Below are 19,420 nucleotides of genomic sequence, written 5' to 3'. Positions count from 1 at the left end.
AGGAAAGAATTTGCTATAATAATTGTGTGGCAGCATAAACTGAGAGGCACATTGAGCCTACGGGTAGAGTTCTATACCATATCATAGAATATTAGGGGAATCTCTTAATAGTGAATTAGCAATGATACCAACCAGAACAACAGTTTACATATATTCCTTATTTTATTTTATTTTATTTTATTTTATTTTATTTTATTTTATTTTATTTTATTTTATGTTTCATTTCGTTTCGTTTCGTTTTGAGTGAGAGTGTCCCAAGTAAGCTCCACACTCAGCATGGAGCCTGACACGGACCTTGAGATCCCACTACCTTGGGATCATGACCTGAGTCAAAATCAAGAGTCTGATGCTCAACTGACTGAGCCACCCTGGCACCCCAATTTAAGGATATTCTATAAAGTATGAAGCTAATCCTTATACCAAAGGTTTCGTATATAGCCAGTAAACTGTTACCATGCCTCTTTTCTTGACTCTGAATACCTAGGGACTTTATCTTATTTATTTGTACATTCCTCACTCTAACCCCACCCAGTTTTTATCTAAAACATTAGCTGTTGCTAACATTCAGTACTATCAAGTATATGAATGAATAGATAAATGGAGCTTGAAAGTCACCAAGGAAATGGGAGATTAGCTTTACTTTGTCTAGTTTATAAATGCAGATTATTATATGAAACACACGTGTAAGCTTCAATTAAAATAAATAGTATATTTGTCTCTAAAAATGAAATGTCAGGGGGTACCTGGGTTGCCCAGTTGCTTAAGCGTCTCACTCTTGATTTCAACTCAGGTCATGATCTCACAGTTCATGAGTTTGAGCCCCATATGGGGCTCTGGACTGACAGTGTGTAGCCTACTTGGGATTCTCTGTCTCTCTTTCTCTCTGCCCCTCTCCCATGCTCATGTTCTTTTCTTCAAAATAAGTAAATGAACATTTAAAAAAATTTAATGAAATGTCAAGCATTTGAATGATTATGCTTTAGCTAACTTACAAAAAAAAAAACAAAAGCTATTTTTTTTCAATTCAACCAATGAAGCTGGATTATAAAGTGATACTAAATTAAACTATTGTTTACTTATTTTTGAAACTGTGGTTTTTAAATTTTTTTTCCACATTTATTTTATTTTTGGAGAGGCACAGAGAGAGAGAGAGAGAGAGAGAGAGAGAGAGAGAGAGCGAGCACAAGTGGGGAGGGGCAGAGAGAGAAGGAGACACAGAATCCGAAACAAGCTCCAGGCCCTGAGCTGTCAGCACAGAGCCTGATGCGGGGCTCGAACCCACAAACCGTGAGATCATGACCTGAGCCAAAGTTGGAGGCTTAACCGACTGAGCCACCCAGGTGCCCAAAACTGTGGTATTAATATTCTAATGGAAATATTGATTTATAATCTAGGATTGCTTTTTTAGATTTGCTCTTAATACTGTGATGCTAGTAGAAAAACATAGGCTTTTCCCCAAAATCTTTCTCTCATTTCATTTCACCTCAATATCTTATAGTATATTAGAAAATAAATCTGGACACACTGACTTTTGATATTTTGCATTCTTCCTTTCTATTTTTATAGGATGTACCTATGATATATTTGTTGCTGGTTTTTGTCTTGTTATTAATTTCATTTAGTTTTGGTATCAAATATGTTATCTGACCTCTAGAGAAAATAGTAAATAATTACTGTATAATTATCAAATGCTTTCACACACACACACACACACACACATATATATGTGTATATATATATATATATATATATATATATATATATATATACATGTATGTGTCTTTATGTATGGATATATAGCTACCATTGAGTACTATGAAAGTCTTTTATCAGTCTGTTTAAAAAAAAAGAAATGGCAAAATTTCACATGGTAACATAGAAAAGAACACAAAATAGCCTATACGGTCTCTAAAATCAATACCATATTCTTACATTTTTCTCATTTAGAATTGCACATAACAGGTTTTATACTGTTATTATAGAATTACTGTACCCCTTCTCACAGAAAAGGAAATAAGTGTAGATTTTAAAAGAAACGTATTCCTCCCATTTTCTGCCAAGATTATTTTGACTGAATGTTTCAGCTCTTGGTGACAATGATGATGATGTGTTTCTTCCATCTGGAATTGTCCATGGAGAAAATGTCCCTATGGAGAATCTTGAAAGGCTCATTATTCCAATATTACAAATATGAAAATTGGGGCAGAGAGAAGTATAATTTTCTCAAATTCACACAGAAACTCAGAAGTGAAGCCAGGAGTAGAACCCAACTCATGTGGAAAAGATCTAATGCAACATGCAATGTCAAGCTTGCAAAGGTAATTAAATTGAGTAGTATAATTACCTAAATTATAGTACAGGAAATAGTGTCATATTTACAAACCTAATTATATCGAGTAGGAGAATTACATGAATGATAGTAATCATATGGATGGAGTTCACATACTTTATAAGCTTTACTTTTGTATTCTAACTACTTAAAAAGTAGGGGTTTGAAATATAACAGGAACAATAACAACAAAATTCCAATCTGAAGCCAAACTACCCCCAGATTTAAATTCTGGCACCACATTTTCCCCTCTGTGTAATCTTAAACAAGTTACTTAACCTCGGCATCTCAACTTCCTCATCTATAAAATAGGAATAATGTTAAAGATATCTGGAAAAATTGTGACTATTAGAAATATTACATAAACCATACTTATAGTAGAGCTGTCTAGCCTTAAATAGGTATATAATAAAAGGTAACCGCTCATCGTTTTGATATTAAGTAATAACACCTGAACACCCATCAGCTAGTTTTTGTTGTTGTTTTTAAAGTTTACTCATTTTTTTTTTTTAGTGATCTCTATACCCAATATGGGACTTGAACTCACAACCCCAAGATCAGAGTTGCATGCTCTACCAACTGAGCTAGCCAAGTGCCCCCATCAGCTAGTTTTTAGTCATTCTTCTTTCATTTTTCTGAGTTCTTAATCAATCTTTTTCAACATTTTCTTATTTTTTTTTTAATTCCCTAATGGATTAAAGTAAGAATGAGCAATGTATGATATAAAATTTCAGTTATGGCCTCATAGGCCAATGAAAATGCAGTTGAGAAATGTCTTAGGTAATTTTTTTTTTTTTTGGTGGAAACATCTGAGGAAATTGTACCAATTTTTATGGAGTATTGTGATTTGAAGTCCACTAAAATAAATACACTTTTTTGGAAATTTAATATATTACTCTTCACCTTCTTTTTAGCACTGTGCATTTACAGAAATTAATATTGTTCCTAAAATGAAAATGGAGACTGGGGTGCCTGGGTGGCTCAGTCGTTAAGCATCTGATTTCAGCTTAAGTAATGAATTCACAGTTTGTGGGTTTGAGCCCCACATTAGGCTCTGTGCTGACAGCTCAGAGCCTAGAGCCTGCTTTGGATTCTGTGTCTCCCTCGCTCTCTGCCCCTCCCCCACTTGCAGTCTATCTCTGTCTCTCTCAAAAAGAAATAAACATTAAAAAAATTTTAAATGAAAATGGGTAATATTGAAAACATTCATGAAGTAGACTAAAACAGAACTATCTCTACCAGATATAAAGACTTATTATGAAATTTAATAATTAAGGCTATAGCATACATGGAAACTTGGTTTATGACATAGTTGAAATAGCGATCACAGGAGAAAAAGGGTGGACTATTTAATTAATGGTTTGCGGCAATTTGTTATCCATACAGAATAAAGTAAAATTTGATCTTTGCACTGTATACTAAAATCAATACTTCATGGATTAAACACTTCAATGTGAAATGCAAACCTTTAATGTCATAGAAGACGACTTAGAAAAATATCTTAATGGCCTCAGCAGAAAGAGGGTTCTTAATGAAGACATAAAAATGATAGCAATTGATAAATTTGAGTATTTATTTCTTTTTTTAATTTTCTTTTTTATTTTTTTAATTTACATCCAAATTAGTTAGCATATAGTGAAACAATGATTTCAGGAGTAGATTCCTTAGTGCCCCTTACCCATTTAGCTCATCCCCCCCTCCCACAACTCCTCCAGTAACCCTCAGTTTGTTCTCCATATTTATGAGTCTCTTCTGTTTTGTCCCCCTCCCTGTTTTTATATTATTTTTGTTTCCCTTCCCTTATGTTCACCTGTTTTCTCTTAAAGTCCTCATATGAGTGAAGTCATATGATATTTGTCTTTCTCTGACTGACTAATTCCACTTAGCATAATACCCTCCAGTTCCATCCACTAAATTTGAGTATTTTAAACGTTAGGGTTTCTGAGCATCAAAAGACACTCTAAGGAAACGAAAAAGACTATAAATTGAGAGAAAATAGTAGCAGCCATATAAGCACAAAGCATTAAATTAGCATTCAAAATATATTTTAAAAGTCTATAAAGAATAAAACTAATTTAAGAAGACTTCAATGCCAACGGCATAGAGGGATTTCACAAAAGAAGATTTAAGCATCATTTTAAATATACTTTACTCGTTAGTAATCAGCAAATGCAAAATAGGAACATGGTAAGATAACATTTATGGTCATTATATTGGATAAAAATTGATAACTCCAAATGTTGATATAGATGTGGATCAATAACAACTTTTACACTCTGGACTCTATGTGTATATGTGACAGCAGTGGATAAATTGATGCAATTTTGAAAACAGTTTTTCTGTATTATCATGTTAAGTTGAATGATCATATACCCTGTGACCCATTGATACAAACCCTGGATATATAGTCAGAGAAGTTTGATCATATGTTTCTCAGAACACAAATGCAAAAACGTTTATAGTATCATCATTTATAAAAGGTGGGGGGGGGGGAAGAATTCAAGTGCCCATGGACAGAAGAATGGATAAACTGGTATATTCATACAGTGGAATAGTATACAATCATAAAGAATGAATGACTGCAGTCTCTTGAATCAACATGGATAGATCAAGAAGCATGTAGTTAGAAACATTCTGTTTGGATAAACTAAAAGACAAGCAAAATTACACAGTACTTTTTCAGGTCACATATTGTGAAAAATACTTTGTGTTGTTTGGTTGTTTTATTTGAAGGATTGGAGATGATAAGCATAAAATTTAGGCTTTGAATGGAGTAGACAGATCAATGAAATGTAAAAGGGACAGTTTACAAGAATACATAATGATGAGAAATGCAATGTGAAAGGAACATAAAGTTCCTCTAAAACAAGAAGATAAAATGTGCCAATATTATTCTGGTTCTGAAAATAAATGGTCATTTAATGTATATTTATTTAATTTTTTGTTTTATGATATAAATGTACATATACCATATATATATATATATATATATATATATATAAAACTTTAATGTATCAGGCAAATTCAATTAAATTTTAGAAGGAAAACTTATGTCTACAAAGCTGATGTGAAATATACACGTGTATTTAGTTGTATGTATATATATATATATATATATATAGAGAGAGAGAGAGAGAGAGAGAGAGAGTTCAAAATATGATATATAGTTTATAAGATGAACTCACACCGGTGGTACGGTCACATACAGCTTTGTGAATGCAGTAGCGGGCTGCAGTGGCCCAGAATGGTCCTTTAAGATGTAGCTTCACCAGTAGCTCTCTGAGTATGTTTCAGATTGGTTCAGGAATTGACAGCTGGATGTCAAATCAAAGGACTTGGGAAGAAAAAATGTTTGACCAAGAAAACTATTAAAATGTTGGCTGAGATTCATAGATACTCTTTATGAAGCCAAGTACCCTTGAGCAACCCAAAATGACAGCATTCTTTCCCATCTATTTTTTAATACAGTATGTCATAAAATACAAAATAGAGTACTTTGTGTGCATCTTCTGGAAGTTTAAATCACTATCATCAGTATGGGATCTGATTAAATTCAGTGCTGGTTTATTTTCTTATTCAGCCCTTCACAGTGTCCTTGTGTAAGTCTTTGAGGAGTTATTTTTTCATTGACGACAGAAAAGGAGGGGAAAAATGCCATTTCATTTTCTTTCTTGTTTTTCTTTCTTCTGTTTGTTCCTTTTCTTTGTTAAGGTGAAAGTCTGGTTCCAGAACAGGCGCATGAAATGGAAGAGAGTAAAAGGAGGGCAGCAAGGAGCTGCAGCTCGAGAAAAGGAACTGGTGAATGTCAAAAAGGGAACACTTCTCCCTTCCGAGCTCTCGGGGATTGGTGCAGCCACCCTCCAGCAAACAGGGGACTCTCTAGCAAATGAAGACAGCCACGACAGTGACCACAGCTCAGAGCATGCACACTTATGATATACAGAGAGGATCAGCTCCATTCTCAGGAAAGAAATGTCGTGATGGCAAGCCTTACTCAAACATCGTTTACACAGAGAGATGACTATGACAGTGATTTTTAATTATTATTAAATTCAGGCATCTCCAGTCTGTTTTCATGATTTATAGAGGGTTTACACTAAGTGCCACTTATTAAAGATGCTTCCACAGTGAAGATGGAGGTGAACTTGCTTTGACTGTTCCAGATGTGTTGGTCGTGTGTGTGACAGTAAGTAGGTATGTTTGCTTTTGCTTGCACTGAAAATTAAATTGCTATCAAGAGCAAATTATGAGACCTTTTAATTCAAGATGCCTCCAGAGTGAAGATGCAGAAGACGAACTTGCTTTGAACATTCCAGATGTACAAGGTCATGTGTATGACAGTGGGCAGGTATTTGCTTTTGCTTGCACTGACACTTAAATTGCTATCGAGAACAAACCATGAAACATTTTATCCTGAATAGCCACAGTGCCTGAAATCATTCTTAAGTGGATAAAAAATGTATTTTAACTCTGTATATATTACCCTTAAGTCATTTTCCTGTCTTCACTAAGTTTAGCAACGCATTCATATTAGCTGATGAAAATAGGCACTTACGATGACAACCAGAACCAGCTTCCTGTTTATGCATTTTGTCATCCCAGAAACAATCAGCACGTGCTTACTTGTGTTCAAGTAGAGAAAAATACATTAGAGTCTGATAGGACATATTCTTGTACCACAGACAAAACAAATCTTATGTTGCATTTTCTATCAACTGCTGCTAATACATTATTATAAAACTTACCTAGCTCCTCAATTCTTCCTATCTTATAGCTTGACAAAAAAAATTAGGATCATAGGCAAATCAGTTAACTTGCAGAAAGAGCTTTGTATGACAGACTTTGTCTGATTTTATTTCTTGAAAATGCTAGCTGTTGTATGATTTAATTAACAAGAAAAATATTTCCCTTGATTGGTGATGGTATTGGACAAGTTGCAAAGCAAAATTGACTCCTCAAGTTGGTAGAAGATAAAATTCTGAATGTCTTCAAATTAGATTCAGTAAAAACATTATTTTTTCATATATGATGTATTCATGCAGAACAACAATCTTTGTATTTTGTAAAAAAAAAAAGTGTTTAATAAATGACCCTTTGTAAATAATTTTGGTCTCCCTACTGTGATTTTCTAAATTGTTACAGGTTTTGATGTAAACACTTAAGAAAGTTCCAAATTCATCTGCATTGTATATATCCAGATGATCATAATAAATGAATCATCTACAGTTTCCTTTTGGCTTCTGAAATTGTTTATTATGAAAAAAACCAATCAATCCTGGAGTAATCAAAAAGCATATAAGAACACGTATATATTAAGTCACTTTTCTGATTTGAAGAATATACGAAATGGATTTTGTGTGTATTTTATGAAATTGAAGATAAAGGAAGGAGAAAAAGTAGTATTATTCACTGTTATGAGGTAAAGGGAACAGTCATACATTTTGAAACTTACATATAATAGATATGAATCCAATGATTGTTTCTATGTCAAAATGTCCAGAGTTTTTGATATGAAAATAAGCTAAATATGCTAATCCAAATTCTTATGGACATTACCAATGTAAGAATATTTAGGATTATATTAATGTATTTTGTTTCATGCATGATAAACATACATTGGATACCTAAGTTTTACTGATAACTTTATAATACTGTTTTTCATTTGTTCTATATTGTAACATAAAATATTTGGAAATCTCCAGTAACTCCCTCTCCCCAGTAATTAATTGAAAATAGAGAAACGTCATCAGTAAAAATTTCCAAAACTTTATTTAATTTTATTTTCTTTAGAATGGTGAGACTGACAAAATAGATTTGATTAATCTCAATTTACTTAGTCTAGCATGGTATGTATAAAGTACTGAAGAAATTTAAAAACTTAGACTTTTGGCATCAAATTTTTCCCTTTGTGTAATAAATGTAATCACCGCAGTTAGCAGTATTTCTGAATTAACTTTGGGGGGAAAAGACCATTCAGATTGACACCTTCTAGGCATGAAGCAAACACTCTTCTATCAATCACTTGAGTCAATACAAAGTGTGTTTGTACTGATGACATCTACTTGGGTGGACTGACTTTCTTATTTTAAGATTTAAATTCAAAACATCTTGACAAATTGGAGAAGTGGGAAGATATAAATCGAATTGAGTTCAATAGGGACAAAGTGGAGATTAATTCATTTTGGCAGAAAAATAATTTCCAGAAATAAGAGGAAAAGACTGCTTAGGAGTAGCTAGAGAACTAAGGGTTGTGGCCAAATAGAAAGATACAAGAATTATACTTTCGTGTGACAAATGAAGTAGGAAAAAGTGACTCTGAATATCTATGGCAGTTAGGAAATGTGAGGCATTTGTATTGTGGACTCTTGGAGAGTTGAAAGCTATTCTAAAATGTATGAAATTTGACTCCAGAAACCATGAAGAATCACCAGGCGGGACAGACCACTGGCTGACCTAAAGGGGGCATCATTTTATTCATAATAATTTAAATGATCACCAGATAAGATGCTGGAACATGTTAGCACAATGACAACATATGAACAAATAAGCAAGCAGTCTAGATTAATTTTAATTAAAAGTTGCTATCTTTTTGGAGTATTTTTGTATGCTTCTATCTTAAAAGTTGTACATAGGTTTGCTAGATAATACCTCAACATCATTCTAGAATTAAAATCTTCTGAGGAAATTTAAGATATTCTTATGTATTATCAAGTTTAAATACCCCAGAAATAGCAAAATCTGAAAGAACTCTACTTGTTTTTATTCTACACTGGGATCCTGGCTTGCCAGGGTATGTTTTCCCATAATGCCCATTACATGTAACTCTGTCTCAGAACTTGTAGCTCTGTGGAAATTTATAATAGCATGAAAATACCTTTCTCTGAAAATAGTATAGAATCATGGTTAGAGCAATTTTTCCAGCAGGATTCAGAGAGATGAACACTACAAAATTTTTCCAAAAGCTGATCCACAAATTTTTAACTCATTATTGAATGACCCCAATTACCCCTTACTTCCCATATTTATCTAGGGTTGTCAGTCTATATTTTCCTTTTCAGAGACCTAAGACCTGAGTTTCCTTTCCTTTTTTTTTTTTTTTAAGAACTAAATGCTCTTAAAATAACCCCAACCACAGTTTTAATACACTCTTGAGTGATTACATAAAATAAATGTTGTAATTACTTGTAAAGTTCAATAAAGGCTCTTCTTAGGATAATATGATGAGATTAAAGGGCAGACACAAAAATTAAATTATAAAAATAAAAATTTTATGTTTTTTTAAATTTAAAATTTTTTTTAAATTTACATCCAAGTTAGCATATAGTGCAACAATGATTTCAGGAATATATTCCAGTTATTCATCCCCTATGTATAATACCCAGTACTCATCCCAACAAGTGTCTACTTTAATGCCCCTTACCCATTTAACCCATCCCCCTCACACAACCCCTCTAGCAACCCTCTCTTTGCTCTCATATTTAAGAGTCTCTTCTGTTTTGTCCCCCTCCGTGTTTTTCTATTACTTTTGCTTCCCTTTTCTTAGGGTCATCTGTATTGTATCTTAAAGTCCTCATGTGAGTGAAGTCATACGTTATTTGTCTTTCTGTGACTGACTAATTTCACTTAGCATAATACCCTCCAGTTCCATCCACATAGTTGCAAATGGCAAGATTTAATTCTTTTTGATTGCCAAGTAATACTCCATTGTATATATTTACCTCTTCTTTATCCATTCATCCGTTGATGGACATTTGAGCTCTTTTCATACTTTGACTATTGTCAATAGAACTACTATAAACATTGGGGTACATGTGTCCCTTCGAAACAGCACACCTGTATCCCTTGGATAAATACCTATACTGAAGTTGCTGGATCATAGGGTAGTTCTATTTTTAATTTTTTGAGGAACCTCCATACTGTTTTCCAGAGTGGCTACACTAGTTTGCATGCCCACCAGCAGTGCACAAGAGATCCTCTTTCTCCTCATCCTCGTGAACATCTGTTGTTGCCTTTGTTAATGTTAGCCATTCTGATAGGTGTGAGGTGGTATCTCATTGTGGTTTGATTTGTATTTCCCTGATGATAAGTGATGTTGAGCATTTTCTCATGTGTCTGTTAGCCATTTGGATGTATGGTTTGGAGAAGTGTCTATTCATGTCTTTTGCCCATTTCTTCACTGGGTTATTTGCTTTTGGGGTGTTGAGTTTAATAAGTTCTTTCTAGGTTTTCAATACTAAACCTTTATCTGATAGGTCTTTGGAAATATCTTTTCCCATTCCATTGGTTGACTTTTAGGTTAGCTGATTATTTCCTTGGTTGTGCAGAAGCTTTTTATTTTGATGAGGTCCCTATAGTTAATTTTTGCTTTGGGTTCCCTTGCCTCTGGAGACTTGTTGAGTAAGAAGTTGCTACAGCCGAAGTCAAAGAGGTTTTTGCCTGCTTTCTCCTCTAGGATTTTCATGCCTTCCTATCTTACATTTAGGTCTAATATCCATTTTGAGTTTATTTTTGTGTGTGGTGTAAGAAAGTGGTCCAGGTTCATTCTTCTGCATGTTGCTGTCCTGTTTTCCCAGCACCACTTGCTGAAGAGATTGTCTTTATTCCATTTGGATATTCTTTCCTGCTTTGTCAAAGATTAGTTGGCCATATGTTTGTGGGTCCATTTCTGGGTTCTCCATTCTGTTCTATCGATCTGAGTGTCTGTTTTTGTGCCAGTACCATACTGTCTTGATGATTGCAGCTTAGTAATTCATCTTGAAATCCACGATTGTGATGCCTCCAGCATTGGTTTTCTTTTTCAGGATTGCTTTGGCTATTTGGGGTATTTTCTGGTTCCATACAAATTTTAGGATTGTTTGTTGTAGCTCTGTGAAGAATTCTGGTGTTATTTTGATAGGGAATGGATTAAATATGTAGATTTATTTGGGTAGTGTTGACAGTTTAAAAATATTTTTTTCTTCCAATCCAGGAGCATGGAATATTTTTTTCCATTTTTTAATGTCTTCTTCCATTTCTTTCATAACCTTTCTATAATTTTCAGTGTATAGATTTTTCTCCTCTTTGGTTAGGTGTATTCCTAGGTTTATTTTATGGTTTTTGGTGCAATTGTAAATGGGATCGATTCCTTGATTTCTCTTTCTGTTGCTTCATTATTGGTGTATAGGAATGAAACCGATCTCTGTATATTGATTTTATATACTGCGACTTTGCTGAATTCATGAATCAGTTCTAGCAGCTCTTTGGTGGAATCTTTTGGGTTTTCCATATAAAGTATCATGTCATCTGCGAAGAGTGAAAGTTTGACTTCCTTCCGGCTCATTTGGATGCTTTTTATTCCTTTGTGTTGTCTGATTGATGAGGCTAAGACTTCCAAAACTATTGAATAACAGTGGCGAGAGTGTACATCACTGTCATGTTTCTGACCTCAGGGAAAAGCTCTCAGTTTTTCACCATTGAAGATGATATTAGCGGTGGGTCTTTATATATGGCTTTTATGATCTTGAGGTATTATCCTTCTATCTCTCCTGTCTTGAGGGTGTTTATAAAGAAAGGATGCTGTATTTTTTTCAAATGCTTTCTCTGCATCTATTGAGAGGATCATGTGTTTTTTGTCCTTTCTTTTATTGATGTAATGTATCACATTGATTGTTTTTGTGGATATTGAACCAGCCCTGCATCCCAGGTATAAATTCCACATGGTCGTGGTAAATAACTCTTTTTAAGTGTTACTGGATCCGGTTGGCTAGTATCTTGTTGAGGATTTTTGCATCCGCGTTCATCAGGGAAATCGGTCTGTAGTTCTCCTTTTTAGTTGGGTCTTTGGTTTTGGAATTGAGGTAATTCTGGCTTCATAGAATGGTTTGGAAGTTTTCCTTTCATTTCTACTTTTAAAAACAGCTTCAAAAGAATACATGTTAACTCTTCTTTAAATGTTTGGTAGAATTCCCTTGGAAAGACATCTGGCTCTGGACTCTTGATTTTTGGGAGATTATTGATTACTAATTATATTTATTTACCAATTATGGGTCTGTTCAAATTTTCTATTTCTTCTTGTTTTGGTTTTAGCAGTTTATGTGTTTCTAGGAGTTTGTCCATTTCTTCCAGATTGCCCATTTCATTGGCGTATAATTGCTCATATTATTATTCTCTTATTACTGTGTATTTCTGCTGTGTTGGTTGTGATCGCTCCTCTTTCATTCTTGATTTTATTTACTTGGGTCCTTCCCTTTTTCTTTTTGATCAAACTGGCTAGGGGTTTATCAATTTTGTTAATTCTTTCAAAGAACCAGCTCCTGGTTTTATTGATCTGTTGTACTGTTTTTTGTTTGTTTGTTTGTTTGTTTGTTTTGATTCAATTTCATTGATCTCTAATCTTTATTATTTCCTGTCCTCTGCTAGTTTTGGGTTTTATTTGCTTTACTTTTTACATCTCTTTAAGGTGTAAGATTAGGGTGTGTATCTGAGACCTTTCTTCCTTCTTTAGGAAGGCCTGGATTGCTATATACTTCTCTCTTATGACTGCATTTGCTGCATCCCAGAGCAGCAATGTGGTGTTATCATTTTCATTGGCTTCCATGTACTTTTTAACTTCCTCTTTAACTTCTTGATTAGCCCATTCATTCTTTAGTAGGATGTTCTTTAGTCTCCAAATATTTGTTATGTATCCAATTTTTTTCTTGTGGTTGATTTTGAGTTTCATAGTATTGTGGTCTGAAAATATGCACCATATGATCTCAATTTTTTTGTACTTGTTGGGGGCTGATTTGTATCCTAGTATGTGATCTATTCTGGAGAACGTTCCATGTACACTATAGAAGAATGTGTATCCTGCTGCTTTAGGATGAAATGTTCTGAATATATCTGTTAAGTCCATCCTGTTCAGTATGTCATTCAAAGCCATTGTTTCCTTGTTGAGTTTCTGTTTAGATGATATTTCTGTTGCTGTAAGTGGGGTGTTGAAATCCCCTACTGTTATGCTAATATTATCAATGAGTTTCTTTATGTTTATGATTAACTGACTTATATATTTGGGTGTTCTACATTTGGAGCATAAATGTTCACAATTGTTAGATTGTTTTGGTGAATAGACCCCTTAATTATGACATAATGCCCTTCTTCATCTCTTGCTACAGTCTTTATTTTAAAATCTAGATTATCCGATATAAGTATGGCTACTCTGGCTTTCTTTTGGCATCCATTAGCATAATAGATGGATCTTCATCCCCTTATTTACAATCTGAAGGTGTCTTTAGGTCTCAAATGGGTCTGTTGTAAACAGCATATAGGTGGATTTTGTTTTCTTACCCATCTGTTACCCTATGTCTTGATTGGAGCATTTAGTCTATTGACATTTAGAGTGAGCATTTCCAGTGAGTGCTGAAGGATATGAACTCATTGGCATTATATTGCCTATAGACTTTCTGGTGGTATTCTCTGGTCCTTTCTAGTCTTTGTTGCTTTTAGTCTTTCTGGTTTTGTTTGTTTGTTTGTTTTTTGTTTTTGTTTCTGTTTTTGTTTTCTGCCTTCAGAGAGTCCCCCTTAAAATTTCTCTCAGGGCTTATTTAGTGGTCATGAACTCCTTTAGTTTTTGTTTGTATGGGAAACTTTTTATCTCTCCTTTTATTTTGAATGACAGCCTTGCTGGATACAGAATTCTTGGCTGCATATTTTTCTGATTCAGCACATTGAATGTATCCTGCTGCTCCTTTCTGGCCTGCCAAATTTCTGTGGATAGGTTTGCTGTGAACCTGATCTGTCTTCTCTTGTAGGTTAGGGACTTTTTTCTCTTGCTGCTTTCATGATTCTTTCCTTGCCTGAGTATTTTGTGAATATGACTATGATATGCCTTGTTGATGGTCGGTTTTTGTTGAATCTGATGGGAGTCCTCTGTGCTTCCTGGATTTTGATGTCTGTGTCTTTCCCCAGGTTAGGAAAGTTTTCCACCATGATTTGCTCACAAAATCCTTCTATCCCTTTTTCTCTCTCTTCATCTTCTGGGACCCATATGTTGATGTTACTCCTTTGTAATGGTTCACTGAGTTCTCTAGTTCTTACGTCATGCTCTTTTGACTTAGTCTACCTCTTTTAATTCTGCTTTATTATTCTTCATAAGTTTGTCCTCTATATCACTGTTTTGCTGTTCTGCTTCATCCTTCTTTGCTGCCATGGCATATATTTGAGATTGCAGTTCAGTTATAGCATTGTTAATTTCATCCTGACAAGATTTTACTTCTTTTATCTCTGCAGAAAGGGATTCTATGCTATTTTCAACTCAAGCTAGTATTCTTAATATCATGATTCTAAATTCTGGTTCAGACATCTTGCTTCTATCTGTGTTGATTGAGTCCCTGGCTGTCACTTCTTCCTGTTCTTTCCTTTTGGGGTTAATTCCTTCATTTCATCATTTAGAAGGAAGAAAAGGAACTAATAAAGTAAAAAAAATAAATAAAATAAAAATTTTAAACAACACAAAAAAATAAAATAAATGATGCTGGAACCTTGGTGTGTTTTGGTCTGGTTGTTGAAAGGAGCTTGACAGAATAGAGAAAAAAGGAAAGAAAAGAAAAGGGAAAAAAGGACAAAAAAAGGGAAACGTTTAAAAATTTGAAAAAATGATTATGGTAAGATAGAATAAAATGAAATGATAAAAGTAAAATAGAATTTTTAAATTAACAAAATAGTTAAAAATATAGTTAAAAATGAATAAAAATCTTTTTTTATAAAAACGGAAAATAAAAATAAATTTTTTCTCTTTCTGTATTCAAGAATAAGAAAAGAAAGAAAATTGAATAGATGGAGCAGCAAACAGTGAAATATGATTGAATTTATATCTAATTTCCCTTAGAAGTCAAACTATGAAGCACTTCATAGTCCATAAATTAATCAGGCAGAGAGACTTGTGTTCCTTAAGAGCAGGGCCCAGTTGCGCGGGGCTTAGTGTAATGTATCTGTTCTCCACTAGATGGCGCTGCTTAGCTTACTGGGGTGGATTGTGGCGCGTGTAGGCGTGTGCGTGTACGCGTGGGACGGGTGAAAATGGCGTCACCCAGTCTCTAGTATCAGAAGTTTGTGCTTTCACCGGGACCAGCAATCAAGCACCCCTCCTTTGTCTCCGGCTTCCATCCGCTCTCCGCTTCTACACTGTCAGTGACCAAGCTGTCAGGCTGCCCGGCAGCATCTCCTCCTGAGTTTTATCTCAGATGGGGCTGTGTTTCCCAATCCCTCACTTTTGAGGGACTGTGGCTTTGACCCGCTCAGACCCTCTGGGGGAGGGTCTCCCCAAGAAAAGGCCAGGTGCCCACCTGCCTGCAGGTACATTTGTGAGACTGTGCTGCTGCGGGTGCCCAGAGACTGCGCGCTGGTGTCAGCTCGCCCCAGAAAAAGTTTGCACAATCTTGTAGCAGCAGTTTTTCGGGGATTCTGGTAAATTGCAACACTTCTGGCACCAGGCTTCACCCTTAACATCCTTGTTCCAGCGCCAGCGAATGTAGCCATTCTCCCGGGTCCACTGGGACCTTTGCTGTGAGGAGGCCACATAGCCTCCCAGCAGGGTATCCACCTCTCTCCATGTGGCCCAAGAACCCCTCGGACGCGCTATCTGCTGGGGATTCGTCCTTCCCACCAGAGCACCACCAGGTATAGAGCTGTGAAGTTTCAGACTCTGTGCTCCCCTGCTTATAGTATCTTAACGGAATTTAAACCCTCTCCTTTCTCCCTTTTTTGTCCATTCCCTTGTGGCTGTTTCCACTCCTCTTTCTCTCCAGCTGCTTTCGGTGGGGGGTGCTTTTCCCATACTCTTCCCTCCTCCCCCGCCCCCGCTTCCCCATCTCTGTCCTCTCTCCTCAGGTTAAAAATAAAATAGCTTCCTGCCCCACAGGGCTTCTCTCTCCTCCAGTTCACTTCTCTGCGCCGTGTACCTGCCAAGTTCTGTGGTTCATGTGCAGATCGTTGTGTTAATCCTCAGATCAGTTTTCTAGGTGTGCAAAATGGTTTGGTATTGATCTGGCTGCGTTTCAGGGAGGAGAACAGCATTTCCATGCTGTTCAGCCATCTTGGCCCCTCCCTTTATGTTTTTAATGCTACTGGTTTCCTAACCTTTAAAAAATTACTAGCATAATTGTAATGACAAATGCTAATTTTCTTCTTAGGGAAGTTTAGAGGAAACTATGAAACTAAAATAAAATCAGTAACAAGACAGTAGAGTATCAAGTTAGTGATTAGAAATATTTACTGTAATATGTTTTCACCTTGATTTCTAAATATACTTAGGCTGGTGATTTTTAAGAATATGTCATTTATTCCGTAACCTATTTTCTAATAAAATGTCATTAAGATAAATAAGTTAAATATTGGAGTGAGTGATATTTAGATTACAATGCAGTGTTTAAACTATCAAACACAAATACTCAATTGGTATAGTTCTTTGAACCATTTGGGTGATACTGTAATTATATTTTCTTGGAACCTCCTTTTGTTTTGTTTTCAGCAAAATGCAATCTGTTTATAAAAGTTTGTGACTATTTAGAACTTAACATTTAGTTTGATATTCTAAACTTTTCGAATCTTAAGCACATTAGGAATCTGCAACATTGATCTGCAAAAAACTAAGAAAGGGTTTTAAGAGTGCGCTGTTTTGTTATGTTTTATATTCCCTACCTAAAGTTGAGCAGAATATTGAAGAACAGTCCTTCTCCATGGGTACTTCGTTTCTGCTTTCAGTTCTTGCAAAATAATGCTAGAGGTAGTAGACAAAGGAATAAAACAGCTCCAGAAAAAAATATTGCTACAGCAAACCCTGAAAACCTATAAAAAATGTGTTTTGGGACTTAAACATGGCTTTTCTTTAAGTGATTCTCTATTATCATATATTTTTTACAATATTCTTGACATTTAAAATGGTTAAATATTTTAAGGGTACATTTCAGAGGGCAAAGGTGTTTTCTTTTGTATCTCATTTTTCTCCTTAATAGCTAGGTTTTATTCAAATCCAGCTTGAAACCAGAGTCAAGAAAACAATAAAGAAAAAATTGTTTTTTAAAGCTTATTTATTAATTTTGAGGGACAGAGAGACATGTATGCACGTGCTTGAGCAGGGGAGGGCCAGAGAAATAATCCTAAGCAGATTCCAGATTTAGCACAGAGCCCCACGTAGGGCCCCATATCACTACCATGAGATCATGACCTGAGCCAAAATCAAGAATCAGACACTAAACTGACTGAGACACCCAGACCCCTCACCAGCCACCCAAAATTTTTCATTGCATCATATTGTATTCAACCAACTCAGTAAATACCCATTTAATGTTTACTTTTATTAAGGATGGTTTCCAGAAAAAATTTCCAAAACCCAGTGTATTTGCAAATAGAAATTATTATCACATCCACTTCATACAAGGTGTTATACAGTGATTTGAGTATATAGTAATATCAAGCTTGGGCTGTACTGTATATTTCTGCCATTTATGAACAAAATTAACTACTATAAAAATGTTTTTGATTCAAATGAAAAAGAAATCATATGGTTTAGGAATAATTTGGTTATCCTAAAGTTATTTAAACATATATTGTGTTTCTTCATATGTGTGATAGTGATAGTTGAAAACATTAAATATTATTTTATTTTTTGTATTTACTACAAATGTTATTTTTTTAAATTTATTACAAATGTTAATTTTGAAAATCTATCACTACTTGTCCAGTTTTTTTGATGCAACGTCACACTTACATTATACATTTAAAATCAAACTACTAATACCTGTAAATTATTTGCATGGCTTTCTCTTTTCTTTTTTTTTTTTTTTTTAATTTATTTTTGAGAGACAGAGAGAGACAGACAGACCATGAGCAGGGGAGGGGCAGAGTGAGAATGAGGCATAGAATCCAAGCAGGCTCCAGACTCTGAGCTGTCAGCACAGAGCAAGATTCGGGGCTTGAACTCGCAAGCCAAGAGATCATGACTGAGCTGAAGTCGGATGCTTACCCTGACTGAGCTACCCAGGTGTCCCCATAAAAGCATTTTAAAAATGAGTCTGGTAAAGCTGCTCTTGGAGAATCTTTAAGAGAGGAAGCACTTATCAAGGACTGGCTGACATTTATGAGCCACACTTTCTGTATTTTCAACTATCATTTTATTTCTGCCAGCAGATTTTCAAGGTAGTGTGGCAAAACCAGTAATGATTCTAATCATTTACACTCCATATTTGGATATTTATTTTGATCACCAGTTACGATTTTATTGCTGTTTCCTTGAAATTTTATATATTTTAGAAGTTTGTTAGAGTATTACATGGAATTTTATTAGATTATATAGAAACTTTCTAGTAAGTCATTCTTTTATAAATTTGAGTACACCTATCATTTTCTCTGTCATTCTTGCTAATCAATAATACAATTATAAAATATATTTTTGGGGCGCCTGGGTGGCGCAGTCGGTTAAGCGTCCGACTTCAGCCAGGTCATGATCTCGCGGTCCGTGGGTTCGAGCCCCGCGTCAGGCTCTGGGCTGATGGCTCAGAGCCTGGACCCTGTTTCCGATTCTGTGTCTCCCTCTCTCTCTGCCCCTCCCCCGTTCATGCTCTGTGTCTCTCTGTCCCAAAAAATAAATAAACGTTAAAAAAAAATTAAAAAAATATATATTTTTAAAGTGACTTAAAGAAGTTCAAATAATTTTGATTAGCATGTTCAAAGTTAAAGAAAGCTCATCTGCAATTAAAAAAATAATAATTTCATGAACAAAGCCATATGAAACAGTGACTCTTTGTCAAACAGCATTTGACATTCTAGGTGGTTCCCTAGGCAGGGGCACAGAAGAATTGGTCTTGTATTGAAGCTACTTAAACCATGTAGGGAAACCTGACTCATGAAAACAGCTGTCCTTGTTTCCATTCTTCTGCTGTAATTCATTAATTAATTGATTAATTCTCCACACTGCAGCCAAAGTCATTCCTTTAAAATGCAAATAAGATTAATAAGTGGTTCATGGTGACTTTGCAAATGTAAAATTTCAACTGAAAGCTGTAGTCCATAATGAAACACTTGTAGACATTTTAAAAAAGCAAATCAGATCATGTCCCTCCTTTACACAAAACACTC

The 19,420-nt window shown here is 35.0% G+C and overlaps 2 protein-coding genes across 7 annotated transcripts in view; both read left to right on the top strand.

Annotated features, from left to right (window-relative positions):
* Window positions 1–7,557, top strand: part of MEOX2 (mesenchyme homeobox 2) — a 65,518-nt gene extending 57,961 nt beyond the window's left edge. Inside the window, exon 3 of the mRNA XM_003982817.6 lies at window positions 6,041–7,557. Within this exon, the coding sequence (XP_003982866.1) occupies window positions 6,041–6,265 (225 nt within the window). The 3' untranslated portion in view covers window positions 6,266–7,557. The remainder of the gene's footprint in view (window positions 1–6,040) is intronic.
* A 7,777-nt stretch (window positions 7,558–15,334) lies between these two features.
* The window catches only part of AGMO (alkylglycerol monooxygenase), a 386,647-nt gene continuing 382,561 nt past the window's right edge, over window positions 15,335–19,420 (top strand). For 2 of the 6 annotated variants that reach the window (XM_006929227.5, XR_006594249.1), the window contains exon 1: window positions 15,339–15,964. In XM_006929227.5, coding sequence (XP_006929289.4) covers window positions 15,896–15,964 — 69 coding nt within the window. In that variant the 5' untranslated portion in view covers window positions 15,339–15,895. Of the gene's footprint in view, window positions 15,965–19,420 lie in introns of all 6 variants that reach the window. The other 4 variants (XM_011280414.4, XM_023250414.2, XM_045052436.1 and 1 more) reach the window with 3 other exon arrangements.

This window comes from Felis catus, chromosome A2 (genome assembly GCF_018350175.1).
Source record: "Felis catus isolate Fca126 chromosome A2, F.catus_Fca126_mat1.0, whole genome shotgun sequence".
In the NCBI taxonomy this organism is placed as follows: domain Eukaryota; kingdom Metazoa; phylum Chordata; class Mammalia; order Carnivora; family Felidae; genus Felis; species Felis catus.
Note: the sequence above shows the minus strand (reverse complement) of the source record. Positions and strands in the feature narration are given on the sequence as shown.